We start from the raw sequence: 17355 nt of genomic DNA, 5'->3' as shown, positions 1-17355 counted from the left end.
AAAATCATATTCACGTAGCTCTCTTGCATGTGAAGCATATTCCATGTTTTGTTGATCACAATTAACGGAGAAAAAAAGATTAATTGGTGCAGTGTTGTGCGATCGAGCACGACAAGTTAAGTACTGTGTATGTGTATGGCCATTTCGGTTTCTTCTAGAACCATCTGATGTACCACATCGATAGAAGAGGACGACATTTGTGTACACTACTACAGAATAGAAACTGTCAGTGAATTAAGCAATTGCTGTCTATGTACGAGTGATATATATAATCCCTTTGTCTTTGAATTGGTACCTGAGATGTAACAACCTTGGTACACTGAACAAGCTAGCTAGCTAAGCATAGAATGGCTTGTGTAGGAATGCAGATCGAGAAGAGATTTGATCACGTTGGAGAATCGAAGGATGCATGTAGCCTTGATAAGGCTAATTTGAGCAAATGCAACGACACTGCAGCTAGCTGGTGACTGATCACGACAGCCAAATGCAAATTGAGAATAAAGCGAAAATTAACACATTATCACTTTAATGATTTCAGGGTGGCACGCATTAGAGGGTACTCAATAAAAACATATTTTTCTAAAACAAATGAATAACATATGTGCGATATTTTATCACATATAGCAAGAAAAAAAAATTATGGCATTATAACCATGAAAAGCTATGGAAAAAGAAAACACCACCACTACAATCCGACTAGCTGTCACTAAGCATTATCGACCACCGCTAGACTAACAAAAGAGCTATAGCTATACCGCTCAACAACTTCCTACAAACCGTTTAACGCCTAGCTAGCACCTATAAAATGTGAACTCAAACTGTGTAGCAAAACTAGAAAGTTCGCGTCTATAGGTCATTAATTATTCTGCATCTCAAACTTGCACAATCAAACCTTTCATATATTCACATTCCGTTTCCTCTAAAGCATGATTCTACCAAATTAACTTTTTGCCTCTCCGGTCATATATATCCCAACAGCTGATGGAACTGAACACCCAGATAAAGAAAGAACTGACGCGTAAAAAATGCGACGAGATCGAAGAAATGAATTAACTAAAACGAAGTCGTCGCGTCTCTTAAGATCCCGGAGGATACAATCGATCGCCACTAAGCTAGTAGCAAAGAGGATCCCTCCAGAATAACCTCGTCGATTTCCACGGTCCCCTTTGCATTATTTATCCTCTTCCAATTCGCAGCCTGATGGAAACTACCATGGCCACACAAAACAGCCCCCATGGATATGCAGAATTAGCTGGGTTGATGATGATTCAGCTAGCTAGGAGGGCCATGAATGACATGCAAAGTGTACATGTCGCTCAGAGGAGATGAGGTTTCCATCCAAAGGCCGGGTGCACGCATCGACCAACCAAATGGAGTCCCAAGCATGCGTGCCGGCCAGGGTAGTCCATGTCAACATGAAGCACTGAAATGTGCAGACCAAATAGTAAAGCCACTAAGTTACTATATAAAAAAATAATTCAACCCCTCTTATCACGGTCAATTCTTTACCTATCACTACTATTTTATGAAAACCATTTTTGCACACGGCAAAACTAAAATAATTTTTCCGCAGACGGCTGGACACATGGCTTCATGTGAAAATGAAGCTTTATTTTCACATACGGGCACTTAGTCTTATATCGCCAGATATGACGGGTAGATACGGTGTGACGGTAGGCAACAAGCGTGGAAGGAAGACACTCAGGATAAGCGCTCCCTACCCCTGCCCTCCCACCAATCCATGGCTGGCCCCTTTCGTCTCCCTCTCTATTCACAACTAGAGTCACCACTCACCCCCTCACCTAGCAGCTCGGATCACAGCTACAGAGTTATACCGACCCAACGGCTGTCAGATTTATACCACCCAGGGTTTTCAATATCGAAATTGCTTTTTCTGCGCGGGGGGGGGGGGCGAAATTTCCCAGAAATTTTGAATTGGCCTAAATTGTTTGAAATTTTGTATGAATTTAAATAAAATTTGACCAAATTCACAAAAAAAAATATAAAAGAGATATGAGCTTGCCGGTGGGGGAGGGGTGCAAATATCGGAAATTTCAAAACAAAATTTGAAACGTTGATACCACCCTACCACTGCTTCACCGGATCCACCATGGCTTCACTCTGTTCTTGACCTAGAGGGAGGAGAGGGAGGGAGATGAAGAGGGAGTGGGAAGTTTGGATGAGGGAGAAAGGAGAGAGGAAGGAGGATAGGCGATGTTGTTAGGGCCCTAGGGTGCATACATTTGACGTAAAATTATTCATATCAAGATCACCTGATGTTTTCATAGGTGATCTGCTTAGACACCAGTCCTAGGAGTACCCATTTTTAGAGGTGGTCATCTAAGTGGGCTACCTACGAAAATTGACCCAAGCGGCCGCCTCTGGGCATCAATTTTTAGAAGTGGTCCATAACCTTACACCTCCTTCACTATTTGTACCAACATGTTCCTATTTAACTGCTTTTATAGGGAAATGGGGTGTTGTGGAAAATTATTGTACAGAGGGTAGCGATAGAGGAGTTTAGGGATAAAAAGGAAATCGTGATGCGACAGTGATCAAGTATTGTTCGTTACACTGTTCATGCTATCACTGTTGTTTCTTATTATAAACTGCATGATAATAGTAGAATATCTAATATTTTGATATTCATAATTTTATACAATGGGTTGTATATATGGAGCTAAACTTCTATGAAAGTTAAAAGTTAATGTCTCAACAACATATATCTGTTACTACTTGGTGTTGTCACATATATTTGTTAAATTACTACTTGATATAGTTGATACTTTTTCTTTTGAGACCATATAATTATAAGTATTCATCAAAAGATTAAAAAAATGGACCAAAGGAAGAAACATTTATACTCCAATGGTATTACTAATAAATAGATGAGAAGGTACTTGGGTGTTTGTGGTGTAATTCGTCTTCTATTTAGTTTATCTTGCTATTGTTAGGTGATATTGTGTTGGTAACAAAAAGCGTTAACAATGAGCTTCACGTACATGGAGGACAAATCCTGATGTTTGAATCATGTCTACTGCACACATCCCTATTTTGCATGATGTTAGTTAATCATAACCAATAAATATAGAGTACTCTATGGTAGCGATACGTACGTACGTACGGTGCAGATAGCAAACAAAGTCGTCGTGTTCAATCAATTGTGCATCAACATTAACAAGCTAGTCGTCGTACACGTACTCGTACTGGCTAGACTAGTGCAGGTTACAACCCTGATACGTACGTAAAATTAACCGCTTAATTATATACTGCCCTACCCTCATCGGCACACCGCACAAATAATGGAGAAACGGTAATACTGCAAATTGTGCGTCACACTCTTGATCGTGCTATCAGTTCGTCAGTTACGCCCGATATATGAGTGCAGGGCCCAATCACTTATCTTCAAGCGCAAAGGAAATGGAAGAGAGAAAAACACGTGATCATTTGGAAAAGTGTAAGACAACCATGCATTAAGTCAACAAGGATATATATATACTTTATTTTTCGCAACTAATTAACAAGGATATGCATGCATGCGTGATCATGTCAACAGCGGGAAATTACTCCTCACTTAAGTATAACTAGCTGGGTTGCCCGCGCAATTGCGCGGCTAGCATAAAAAAATCATATATTTTTTTAAGTATAATTTTACTTAAAATTTATTAAATAGCTATCTCATTGTTAAGACTTTGAAAGATCAAACCTTATCATCCTTGTGTTTCTAATTATATAGTTTTAAAAATCACACCAATTGCTACCCCTTATGTCATCTTCTTTATTTGCTTACTCGATCTATCACTGTTTCTATTCATTCATCTTGGAACCTTTAAAAATTGGATTTTATAGTTTTTAGAGTTAATTGTCACGTTGGGTTTCGTTTTTATAATTTCTAGATGTCCCGTCAAACGTTGCCATTATACTCCTCTACAGCCCGTCCACTATCTCTTCTCTTTTATTGTCATTGAGATTTTAAAAATCGAACATAATTATAGTTTGGGTTTATTTTTACTTTCCAGAAGTCCCGCCAAACCATCAGCGGTTTTGCCATTGTATTCCTCTACGGCTCGCTCGCTGCCTCCCTTTTTTATTGTCATTGAGATTTAAAATAGAACATGATTATCATTGGTTTTTTTTTTACTTTTTAGAAGTTCTGAATCTTTAAAAATTGGACTTGTAGTTTTATTTTTTATAATTTTTAGAAGTCTCATCAAACGATGCCACTATGCCCCTCTGCAGCCCGTCCGCTGCCTACTCTTTATTGTCATTGTGATTCTAAAAATCGAACATAACTATCGTTGCAATTCATTTTTTATTTTCTAGAAGTCCCGTCAACCGTCGGAGGCTCTGCAACTATACTCTTATACACCCCGCTCGCTGCTTCTCCTTTTTATTGTCATTGAGATTTTAAAAATCGAAAATGATTATCAATGTGGTTTTTTTTCTTTATACTTTCTAGAAGTCCCGGCAACCGCTTTACTTGTTTACTTTACGGCCTGCCTGATATCCCTCCTTTTAATCGTCATTAGGATTCTATTTGTTGTTTTATTAACAATTTTTATATGCTGTATTAACTGCCACCAACTCTACTACTTTATAGGTATGTTACTTAATTTATCTCGTCATGTGTTTTAGATGGTCTTTTCTTTCAATAGTCTTTATTTTTATCATAAATTTTAGTTATTTATAAATTTTATTCCTAATTGAAATCCTTTTTTCTAATTTCAGAATTTATTTTTTTCTAAAAAAATTAGTTAATACCATATTGTGTTCTTTTAATGTTTTTATTTTTTATTCTGAATTTCAGTTGTTTCAAAATTGTATTCCTACTTGAACTCTGTTTTAGTTTTTCTAATTTTGGATATTATTATATTTTTATTCTAAATTTTAATTAATCTCGTATTGGATTCTTATATGGATTCTTCTTTCAATATTGCTATTTCTAATTCCGAATTTAAGCTAATTTTAAATTGATTTCCTACTTGAACACTTCTTTATTTTCTTTTGCTAATTTCAGATTTATTTTTATTTTTATTCCGAATTTTAATTAATCTCGTATTGGGTTTTTAGATGGACTCTTCTTTTAATATTTCTTATTTTTAATTCCGAATTTCAGCTATTTTTAAATTGTATTTCTACTTGGACTCTCGTTTCCTTTTCTAATTTGGATTTTATTTTATTTTTATTTCAAATTTTGATTAATCTCGCATTGGGTTCTTATATGGAAACTTCTTCCAATATTTCTTATTTTTAATTCCGAATTTCAGCTATTTTTAAATTGTATTTCAACTTGGACTCTCCTTTCCTTTTCTAATTTTGGATTTTATTTTATTTTTATTTCTAATTTTGATTAATCTCGTAATAGGTTCTTATATGGGAACTTCTTTCAATATTGCTTATTTTTAATTCCGAATTTCAGCTATTTTTAGATTGTATTTCTACTTGGACTCTCGTTTCCTTTTCTAATTTGGATTTTATTTTATTTTTATTTCAATTTTTGATTAATCTCGCATTGGGTTCTTATATGGAAACTTCTTCCAATATTTCTTATTTTTAATTCCGAATTTCAGCTATTTTTAAATTGTATTTCAACTTGGACTCTCCTTTCCTTTTCTAATTTTGGATTTTATTTTATTTTTATTTCTAATTTTGATTAATCTCGTATTAGGTTCTTATATGGGAACTTCTTTCAATATTGCTTATTTTTAATTCCGAATTTCAGCTATTTTTAGATTGTATTTCTACTTGGACTCTCCTTTTCTTTTTTTTTTCTTTTTCTCCGATTAATGTGGGAATTTCTAGCCCCCACAGCGAACGTGGTGACTCATTTCAAAGCTGTTTTAATAATATAATAGATTAGCTCATATGCATGTTAATATTATTCTGATCTTAAACCAAAGGGAAAGAAGAGGAGAGAGATAGATGAGCTCATTTGGTTGTTCCATTTTACCATTAATATAGATTCTCCATGATGATCCACAGGATCTAACATTTCAGGCATTTGTAAAAATGATTTAGACAGTAATGATCAGATAACACTCTCCAATGATTCATCTTAATCTAGTCTTTTTTCCGCACAAAGGGGGGAAAGATTAATAGCATTCGAGTTTTACATTAAAAATGATTGAATTAATTTCCATCAAACATTTTTTACGCTTCCATCGTAGTGACAATTTTTAATCCGTTTTATTAGACAGTAACAATATAACTTCAAAAGTGTGAGTGGCCTTATAAGGTTGCGTTCTATGTTGTTGTTTGGCTTACCTACTCCAAGCACGAGAAACGTTACAGATTATTAATTAAGTATTAACCGTTACAAACTTAAAAAATAAATTTATTTAGTTTTTCTAAATAACTTTAATATAGAATTTTTTTTTTAAAAAAAGAAAAACGTACCATTTAGCTGTTCGATAAATATACTCATGATAAATAAGGCAGTGGCCCCTTTTAGCCACGTAAAAGAGCGCAACTTAAGATAGATCCTTCACGCATAACCTCATCTAATTAAATGGTAATTGTGGAAAGATAAAACAATATAAGCCCTTAGGACAAGTAGAATAGTTTAGCCTTCTACACAGAGATAGTATCCTCTTCTATAGTTGAGACAATAAATGCTCTTTCCACTAATGCTATATCCTTATCTAGCAAAGTTTTCTCTTTTCTTGCTTTAAGATTAACACCGATTTCTCTCTCTTATCCACATTAGTAGATAGATATAGGTTGCAATTTGGCGAGCCAGCTGTCAATTGTTGCTATACACTCAGCAAATTAGTTTAGTTGGCAGTTTCATAAGCTATCTAATAGTTGTTGTTGTACAACCCATAGGAGATAGGGTCTTATTGTTTACCATATAAAGAATAAGCCATTGTTAGAATATAAAATTTGAAACTTAATTATCTTTTTTTCAGATTGACTTTTAAGTCACAAAAGAAACACCTATAAAAGTTTTACTCCCAAATTTTTTCCGCTAATAAGCCCTTACAGCTTATAATCAACTCTTGGTCAACCGATCGATGGGAGGTAACAAATAACAACAGAACTTCTAATGAATTTCTCTCAAATCCAAAACGAAAAACAAACAAGAAACACTAAACCTCTCTTTTCTCATCCTAATTTCCCCTCTCTGTTTTTTTCTCTTCTTTTCATTCACAAGAGGAGGAAGGGGAAGGGCATCTTGAGATCGACGTGCCTGCTTGCATCTCCCTTGTGGATGCGGTCACGTCCATGTCGATCACCCCCTGTGTGCTGGGGTTTGTGTGTGATGTTTGTTTGTGGCGCCCTCGTCTGCTGCCTTTTGTGCCCCCTCCCCCCTCCCTTCCCTTCCACTCTTTTAAATACACCACCACCTCCTCCCTCTTCCTCCTCAGGCACAGAGACTCCTCGCCTCTGCTCCGCTGCTGCTTCCCTGTTCACCCGCCATTAGCGCGACCGAGCTCGCTCGCTCCCGGTGCAAGTTGCACCGCCTACCGGCGGCGGCCATGGTGAGTGCCGAGTAGTCGTCGTGTGGCGCGGGTTCTTCTCTGTCTCTGTCCCTGGAGCGGTTCTTGTGTTGACGGTGATGAATGGGTTTTGTTTTTCCATGGCGGCGTTGCAGGAGGACGGTGCGGCGGCGCGGGAGGCGGAGAGGTGGGAGGGGTACGTCGACTGGAGGAACCGGCCGGCGGTGCGCGGCCGGCACGGCGGCATGCTCGCCGCCTCCTTCGTTCTTGGTAAGTACACACGCACCTCCTCTTCCCTTTCTTTCTTGCTTTCTTGCTTTCTTTCTTTCTAGATTCTTCTGGAACCCACAGGGACGATGGATAAGCCCAGAATTAATTAAGATCGATCATATCATTGCACTGTTGCAGCTAGCTAGCTATCACCAGCAGCAGCAGCATGCAAGCACGAAAGAAAGAAAGCTCGAATAGGATACTCAGCCATGGACCATCTCCTCCTCCACCTTCTTCTTCTTCCTCCTCCCGTTCCCTGCACCTCTCCTCTCTCTCTTTTCTGGAGACTGAAAGGCACAGCACCGTGGTCAGATCGATCGGCCATCATCACCACCCTTTACGCCTCCTCCTCCTTTTCCTGATCAGACCGCACCCTTTTCCCGCCGGATTTGGCCGCTTTCGCTCGCGAAACAAGTTGCCTTTTCTCCCCTTTTTTTCGCCCTCCTCCCCACTGGTCGCCGTTGGGCTCCATTTCTCTCTATCTCTCTCTCCCCTGTTTCTTCCTTTCCCTTTCACACCAGTACACCACTGTGCTCTTCTCTTCCAACGAGGTTAATCTCCCATCTCTCCTCTCCCCCCTGTTCTTGCAAGTTGGGTTGGGTTCCCCAACTTGACCCCCCCCCTCTTGCAATTGCGCATCGTCGTCGTTATCATCAGTGGGGAGAAGCTTTTGTACGATCCAAACATTGGCGTCCTTCCTTGAGTGTCCTCTGTACCTTCCCTCCATCAAATGCATTGCATCCACCTGAGAAAAAGACGGTGTCCCTGCTCTCGATCGACGGCGACCTCTTCTTGCAATCTTGCGCTGCTGCTGCTGATGGTGGTGGTGGTTGACTGGTGGGCACCATGGCGGCTTCGGTTTCGATATCTCTCCCGTTGATCCGATCCCGAATGTTCAGTTGGAAAATGACTGCCTTTTGCTTCCTTGCATGTGTGAAGGACTTTTTTTTTTCCTTTTTTTTTTTGCCCTGACGGTTGTGAGTGTGAGAGAGAGAACCAGCCATGGATTTTGGGGAGAAAAATTTGCCATTATAATTTGACCCTGTCCAAAATTGTCGCTACGCGAGCATTGAATTCGGGCACGAATCGCAAGGCCGAAACGGTCAGGGAGAACAAAGAAAATTGGCCGGCATGCACTGGGAACCGCACACATTATGCTGGGGCGGTTATATCAGTTACCACCGCACATGCATGCTAGTACTTCCAATTTTTCAAACGCCTCCGATTAAAATACAACTTTACATCTCCATCTGAAGTTTTTCAGTGGCACACGGTAGCTCAATTTCATAGCTTAATTTCAATGGAAAATCCTACCAATGGAGAACAGTATAACTTAATTTAATATATACTGATTAGGATAGAGATTTTGTTTTTTTTTCAAGATCGAATTTGGATTGAGAATATTGGCTTTGTTGTGTGTGCAGTGGTGGAGGTGCTCGAGAACCTGGCGTTCCTGGCGAACGCGAGCAACCTGGTGACCTACCTGATGAATTTCATGCACTACTCGCCGTCGCAGTCGGCGACGACGGTGACCAACTTCATGGGCACCGCCTTCCTCCTCGCCCTCCTTGGCGGCTTCCTCTCCGACGCCTTCTTCACCACCTACGCCATCTACCTCATCAGCGCCTTTGTGGAATTCCTGGTAAGTAACAGCACATCTAAATTTGTTCGTAGTTGTAGTACTACTACCATTTTTGTGTGTTTTTAGTTGAGAGTAATTGATCCAACTTAAGTTAGTCTGCAAGTTAGTTACTCACTTAATTTCCTTTATAATTGTTTGCCGTCATAAGCCTAGGAAAAAAGGAAACCATATGCCAGCTTACGCAATCGTAGATATACCGATAATAATAAGATGATAAGATGTTTCCGGATAGACACATATCACATATGTAGGAGTGTATATTTTAGTGAGATATATATGCATGCATGGTGCTCATCGTATCTCCATGCTGACGTGGAAGGAATATACCGGGATGATCATGTCCAGCTAGGCTGCCACGTCATCGTTGACTTCCTTTCTATCTTCTGGACCCGTTGGCTATTACCATCATAACATGTTTTGTTGACCGGTCTCTAGAATTTAGCTGCATGTCGTAAAGTGACCTGTCAGTAATCAGAGCCGCTCCCATGATGGCATCCTGACCGTCCAATTAGAACAGACCCCACAAGATTCGTGGACAAGGTCAAAAAATGACACCTGTCAAAGATTAGCCAAACAGGATGCTAATCTCGAGGCAGGATCGAACGGCTCTAGTTCCCGCTAGATGACCACCACTATTTGACCAAAGATTTTGTGATCCCGGCCCTACACTGAAACCTCTTTTTCTCCACGGGTTCCATCTGACAATTGCCTGGAATTAATTGGCTAAACGGAGCTCGCAATTCCCTGTGATTTGGGTTACATGAGATCACATACATATTCACATCTAGAGATTAATTAGGCCAATGATTAAATTGTAACCATCACTTTATTCGCTAGAAGCAAGCAGAGATAGCCTGGGTCAAAGGGAACCCTGTACTGAACTACTGATCACGGCCCCTATGTATCGTGACTGCACTAGCTAGGTGCTAGGATATCTATCTAAGTAGGAGTATCTATCACAAAGGCATGCTTTTATGCATGGGCTTGGGACAATCGATCGATCGATTCATGGTCCTCAAGTTTGGCCTGGCTAGGCTAGCTTGGTTGGATTGCAACTGTGATGGTCCACTGATGGATCATAGATGGCTACTGCTCGCTTTTAGCGATGGGGAGAAAACAACAACAAGCTTTTAGCTTTTAGACTTTCTTTGAAATACTTTATCTTTCTATTTCTACGAGATATTTGGATAAATATGTGTTTGCAACCAATTGCGCGTTGAAGTGTTCTGCTTTGTTCATACTGCCTTCATTTTTTAGATATATAAATATTATTGATTTCTGAACATAACGTTTGGTAGCTCATTTTTTAGAAAAAATAATTATGTAAATATTATTTTTTTCACTTGTTAAAAGTATTTTAGCGTAACTTATATTTATTTTCATATTTGCACTAAATTTTTACATAAAACAAATGGTTAAACATCACTTAGAAATCAGCAACATTATACATTCAAATTTAGAGTGGTTAGTATGAGTTTTTTTTATGTGTGCGCTGTATTTTTAGCCCAAAAATGTCGTGTATTTTTATGATTGTGTGGGTACGTAGAGCACTAGAGCTAGTCGTAGGATGAGTACGTACGTAGGATGGAAGTGGATGTATACGGCGTATAAGGGTATAGAGACGTGTGCGGTGCGGTTGCGGTGGATCACGTGGGCGCAGTAACCGTATATATCTGTCGAGTGCCATACCGGCGAGGTGAACATGATTGTTCTTGACCAAAAAAATACAGTTACTGTGCACATCAACAGTCGTGTACTGTAGGGCTCATATCGTCGGGCTCAGAGACATATATGGAAGGAACGGACGATAACCCAAATTCAGATCAATCAGCTAGTTACTTGACATGACTACGTCGCCACCGTCGTCGACAGGCGCATGGGCAGCGTACGTTCTGGTATGGTATAGCGCCCATCCTATCATAGGTAGCCTACATCTTAGGCTGTGTTTAGTTCATGAAAAAAGTTAAAAATTTGAGAAAAGTTGGGAGTTAAAAAAAAAGTTGAAAGTTTATGTGTGTAGAAAAGTTTTGAATATGATATGATATAATGGAAAGTTGAAAATTTGGGGTAGTTGAGGATGGACTAGACACGACCTTAGCTATACCAAATGCTACATCTCATACGGTCACACCACGAGTGGGACAGGGCCGTATTACGGTCGCCGTCGCCGCCGCCTGAGTAGTGTCAGTGTGTGAGTGTGAGTACCCTTCGGGATGGGGCAATAATAATCCATTCATATATCCACCGCCAATTCCATCGGCGCGCGCGGCCAAAACCGTCGCGGAGCCCGGCGCCCTGGCCGCCCCGTCACGCGCTCGCCCGGGTCACCACCACTCCTCTCGCGCAGTCGCTCGCACGAAATGTACGTGTTTACGACGCGCGCACCCCTGGATATATCCTGACCGGTCGGGATCGATCTTTTTTGATCTGGTACACGGTGACCTTTCTGGGTCGCCCCTTCATGAACGATCGGTTGATGGATCGATCGATAAGTCGTCGATTGGTTAATTTATTATGAGTTGGTCCATCACCAGAAAAAGCGAAAAACGGGCTATGATGATTAAGAGAGACGGCTGCAAATTTACGATGGATTAGTGATCGTCGAATACAGTACCATGTAGGACACGGAATTACGGATAGGCACGGATCTTATCAACGTGCAGGAACAAGAGCCACTGTGGAACATTCTCGAGGCATTTCTCTCACCACCTCCCGCGATCCGATCCGATCCGAGACCGACCACCATCTCTTATCTTATCCCCACCCCCCTAGCCCCAGATCGAATCACACAACTCATCACTGTGATCCAGCCAGTTCTCCCATTCCACCAACACACACGTACGACGTACGGTGTCCACTAGCGTGCGTACGTGCAAACCGCACACCGCCACACACCACATCACACCACACACTCGTCGTCAACGCGCGCGACGAGAGAGTCGCACAAAACCAATCTTGGCCACCGCCCGCGCGGCGCGCGGCCTTCCTCGCGTACGTCGAGAGAGACGTACGGACCGACGCGTGTTGTCGCAGCCTCGCAGGGTGGGTGTGGGTGGGGGTGGGGCAGCCGCGCGCGCGCGCGGCGCGGCCACGGCCGGCTAAAGCCGCGAGTGCGCAGCCCTGGAGGAGAAGGCGACCGTGCGTGCGTGCGTGCGCGCGCGCCGCGTCAATTCGCGTTGCCCTACTCCTGCCTCCTCGGCGTAACGAAACCTGCGGCTGCTAGCTAGCGCGCCGCTGGGGCGGTGCAAGTGGATCAAGTGGGGAGTTTATTTGGTTTCGGGATTTGCCTGCAGGGTTTCTTTCATTCTTTGGCTGTGCCTGTGCTTAGCTTGCTTTTGCTATTCCCTCCCGGAGAATATTAATCATCGTTTTGGTGGTACTCGTATTTTTTTTTCTTCTTACCCACTTGTTTGACTTGTGAGCACCTGAGTTATTCGCGCGTAAAATTTTATAGGCCGGGGAAGCAAGCTATTCAGTCCAGCCATAATTCTGGAAAGATTATCGTGTTTCCAAATAAAATAGTCATTATTCATAGTCTCAATTTATCTAAGACTTAAACGAATAGATAACTTAGATGATTGTCTGAAACACAAACGATCATTTTAATATTCATTAGTTACACTTACATGCACATATATACAGTGGCGAAGCCACCGTAGGGGCCAGGGAGGGCCAACACCCCCCTAACCCCTATGTGACCTCCCCTCCCATCTCTTCTCCCAAGGATAATTAGCCCTTATAATCTAGCCATTAATTACATCATTAGTTGCAGATGAGACTAACTATATAGGATAACTGCCTAGCTATATATGACTTATGAAATGACTTAGTTAACTGATTTATCATTTTAAAAATGATTACAAGACTCCAATTAAAATCATGGAACAAACTGTTTAAATTGGCAAATTATGATCTATGGGTTCTCATTCTCTCTTCTAGCTAATCGCTATAACATGTATGATGTCGAGTTAGTGATCATACATCAACGCTACAATATCACTGTTCACCGAACCTTAAGTAAGTTACCACGTCTCGTAAATGGCACCCCCCATCTCTAAATTCTGGCTTCGCCACTGCATATATATATATATATATATATATATATATATATATATATATATATATATATATATATATATAGATATATATATATATATATATATATATATCTCTTTTGGTATTCGTTACATACAGAATGAGTTATTTTTTTCTGATACTGATGATAAAAGTAATAAGTTTAACACTTTTTTGATAGAGAGTATAGTATAGGTACGCCACCAAACAAGTTGCAATATGGTGTGGAAATCGGAAACGAATGGATAGGATAGACCGTAGGAGCATTTGTTGTTTTCCTTCGTTTCCCTTTCGGAGTGTTGCACATTGCGCCACGTGGATCCTGATAGAATAGCCACTGAATACACAAATACACAATGGTACTCAATAATGTTACTCCTATGTACGCACCGATCGTACCAAGTACAGGAGCACCACCACCACTTGTAAACATCTTTTCTGCACACCCGATTTGATGGGCTAATTAAGATATGACAAGTACAGTAGTACTGCTAGTTGGCTGTCCGTTCTACTAAGTTAGGCCATGTTTAGTTCACACCAAACTTTTTCCAAACTCTCAACTTTCTATCACATCACATCACATCCAAAACTTTCCTACTCACGTAAACTCCCAACTTTTTTTTTCAAACTACCAGTTTTCCCTAAACTTCTCTCCAATTTAAGAAACTAAACACAGCCTCCAGACTGATCTCTAGACTGATAGTACTTATCATTTTGGATAATGGTGAGATCAAATATTAAAATCTTTAACTATGAATAATTTTTTAAATATTTATCTTAGAAAATTGGAGACTAGATATATAGATTAGTCTTAAAAACTACTTTAATAAAATCATATATTTGTTGATGCTTTTTATATATTATAATAGAAAATAATGATCAAAGTTACTTTTTATGATCATGTTTTTATCTAAAACGATAAGTATTACTCCCTCTAATTTTTTTTGTTTGACGTTGGTTAGCTTAAAATTGAACTAACCAACGTCGTACATTTGTGCAAGGAGGTAGTATTAATCTGCAGGGAGTACTTCCAAGTCGCTTGCTGACCTTGGTGATCTCACCTGAGCGCCACAAAAACGATCGCCGTACGTTTGACTTACCAGCTTCAAAAAGCTGCCTCGAGTTTTTTTAGCCCAACTGTATTTACGTTTGCCGGTCAGCGCTGACAAAAGTTACTACGAACCCATCGACGGGCCCCTGTCGGTCTCGTCCTCCTCCTCCGCTTTAACCGGCTCACGGACCACGGCGAAGGCCAAAGCGACGTCGCGCACGGGCGCGCGGCCGCGGCGGCACATGCAGCACGCCGACCACTTGCCTCCCCCCACGAAACTTTTCTCGCTGTCACCTGATATCTCTTTCCCCCCAACCAAACCACTAGACATTGGCGTCACAGTTCTGATCGGGTTGGTATGCTCTGTTGCAACATGGCAGTGCAAATTTGCAACGGAAAATTGCAGCAGAAAATTGATGCTAGTAGTGTACGTAGTTGCATGTATTTGGGCCTGGACAGTACATGGGCCTGGAAGCTTTTCTCGTCTGCAGATTTTAGGATTTTATATGGGCCTGCATATGATTCTCTCTCTTTTTTTTTTTTTTGAACTTTTGTTGATGTCAAGCATGGCGCGAATGTGTTGCAGGGGCTGGTGGTCCTGACGATCCAGGCGAGGACGCCGTCGCTGATGCCGCCGGGGTGCGCCAAGGTTGCCGGCGCGGCGTGCGAGCCAGTGTCGGGGCCGAAGAAGGCAATGCTGTTCGCGGGGCTGTACGTGACGGCGCTGGGCATCGGCGGCATCAAGGGCTCCCTCCCGTCGCACGGCGCCGAGCAGTTCGACGAGCACGCGCCGCGGGGGCGGAAGGGGCGCTCCACCTTCTTCAACTACTTCGTCTTCTGCCTCTCCGTCGGCGCGCTCATCGCCGTCACGTTCGCCGTCTGGGTGGAGGACAACAAGGGGTGGCAGTGGGGGTTCGGCATCTCCACCATCGCCATCCTGCTCTCCATCCCGGTGTTCGTCGCCGGCTCGAGGCTGTACCGCAACAAGGTGCCCACGGGGAGCCCGCTCACCACCATCGCCAAGGTCGTCCTCGCCGCCGCGCTCGCTCGCCGCGGCGGCGCGCAGAGCGCCAGCAACGGCGCTGTCATCGACCGCGCGCCCAGCCCCACGGGGAGCACGGACATGAAGGAGTACTGCAAGCCCGGCGACATCTGCGGCGTCGCCGACGGCGCCGCCGAGGTGGCTACCGAGCCGTCGCAGGAGCTGGTGTTCCTGAACCGGGCGGTGCAGCGGCAGCCGCGGTGCGGGGCGCTGTCGTGCACGGTGCAGGAGGTGGAGGACGTCAAGATCGTGCTCATGGTGCTCCCGATCTTCTTCTCCACCATCATGCTCAACAGCTGCCTGGCGCAGCTGTCCACCTTCTCCGTGGAGCAGGCGGCGACGATGGACACCCGCGTCGGGGGGCTCAAGGTGCCGCCGGCGTCGCTGCCGGTGTTCCCGGTCACCTTCATCATCCTCCTCGCCCCGGTCTACGACCACATCATCATCCCGTTCGCGCGACGCGCCACGGGCACGGAGATGGGGATCACCCACCTGCAGCGCATCGGCACGGGGCTCGTCCTCTCCATCGTCGCCATGGCCGTCGCCGCCGTGGTGGAGGTGAAGCGCAAGAACGTGGCGTCCAACGCCGGAATGCTCGACGCGGCGGCGCCGCTGCCCATCACCTTCTTCTGGATCGCGTTCCAGTACCTGTTCCTGGGGTCCGCCGACCTGTTCACGCTGGCGGGGCTGCTCGAGTTCTTCTTCAGCGAGGCGCCGGCGAGGATGCGGTCGCTGGCGACGTCGCTGTCGTGGGCGTCGCTGGCGCTGGGGTACTACCTGAGCTCGGTGCTGGTGACGGTGGTGAACAGCGCGACGGGGCGCGGCGGGCGGCGGGCGTGGCTGCAGGGGGAGAACCTGAACCACTACCACCTGGAGAGGTTCTACTGGGTGATGTGTGTGCTCAGCACGCTCAACTACCTCTTCTTCTTGTTCTGGGCCATCCGGTACAAGTACAGAAACGCCGGGGTCATCAAGGGATGATGATCAATCTGTAATGCAGGGTTAACTGTTTAATTATCTGGCAAGGTAAAAAAAGGAGGGAGGTTAATTTGGTGGTCTTGAGGATGCTCATTGCTGTGTGGAATTGGTTGGCTGGCTGTGGCCGATGAATGAAAAGAAGCAGCGATTAAGCAAGTTGTTCATAAATAGATCGGTGTTCAATGAAGGAAAAGAAAAATAGTGAAGATAATGCATACTAAGTTCAGTTTATCTTTCACTGTTTTATATTGTTACGACCCATTAATAGTTGCTAACATTAAACTGACCTTGGTCTATACACGATCACCTAGTGATCGAGCTGATGTGAACTAGCATGGTGGCCTACGCATATTACGCGGCTAGCATGATTATATTTTTCTCTCATATAATAGCATATATATTTTCTCAATTTTATCATTAAAATATATTAAAATGATAACATAATTTTAATTTTATACCAACTTAACCAAACTACCAATGTGTAATATTTATATTGTATGGTATATATGTGATAGTTATTAATTATTTATCAAATTTTAGATATTTCTAAATTGTATTATTATATGGACTTTAGATCTGTCTTTCAATATTCCTTATTTTTTTAGGAAAAATTTGCTACAGAAAACGCAAAAATCGTGTAATTAATTAGCTAAGGGACACCGCGGAAATGTGATATTGCCCCAGGACACTGTACAAAAATTGTGAAATTTGCCATAGGACATCGGACCCATTATTTTATCATTTCCCAGTTGAAAATTGTGATAATTTTTTCGTAATGCCCAGATTGTCCCTGTGTCACCATCTATACCGACTAGGTGCGGTCGAAACGGAGTCGATCACTTTCGTCGCCACACACCAC

The 17355-nt window shown here is 42.6% G+C and overlaps 1 protein-coding gene across 1 annotated transcript; it reads left to right on the top strand.

The window, feature by feature from the left end:
- Positions 1-7365: 7365 nt before the first annotated feature.
- Positions 7366-16664, top strand: LOC4341378 (protein NRT1/ PTR FAMILY 4.6). Its single transcript, XM_015788800.2, has 4 exons — positions 7366-7481; positions 7595-7709; positions 9134-9351; positions 15063-16664. The coding sequence occupies exons 1-4, from the start codon at positions 7479-7481 to the stop codon at positions 16497-16499; spliced, it is 1773 nt and encodes a 590-aa protein (XP_015644286.1). The 5' UTR covers positions 7366-7478; the 3' UTR covers positions 16500-16664.
- Positions 16665-17355: the final 691 nt, after the last annotated feature.

This window comes from Oryza sativa, chromosome 6, assembly GCF_034140825.1.
Source record: "Oryza sativa Japonica Group chromosome 6, ASM3414082v1".
NCBI lineage: Eukaryota > Viridiplantae > Streptophyta > Magnoliopsida > Poales > Poaceae > Oryza > Oryza sativa.
The sequence above is the reverse complement of the archived record's forward strand: the minus strand, read 5'-3'. Positions and strand labels throughout refer to the sequence as shown.

Excerpts from the sequence above, each read along its gene's own strand:
- LOC4341378 (XM_015788800.2), top strand. Across the intron at positions 7,710-9,133 it reads CGCCGCCTCCTTCGTTCTTG|TGGTGGAGGTGCTCGAGAAC; the intron begins GTAAGTACACAC and ends TTGTGTGTGCAG. Across the intron at positions 9,352-15,062 it reads GCGCCTTTGTGGAATTCCTG|GGGCTGGTGGTCCTGACGAT; the intron begins GTAAGTAACAGC and ends AATGTGTTGCAG.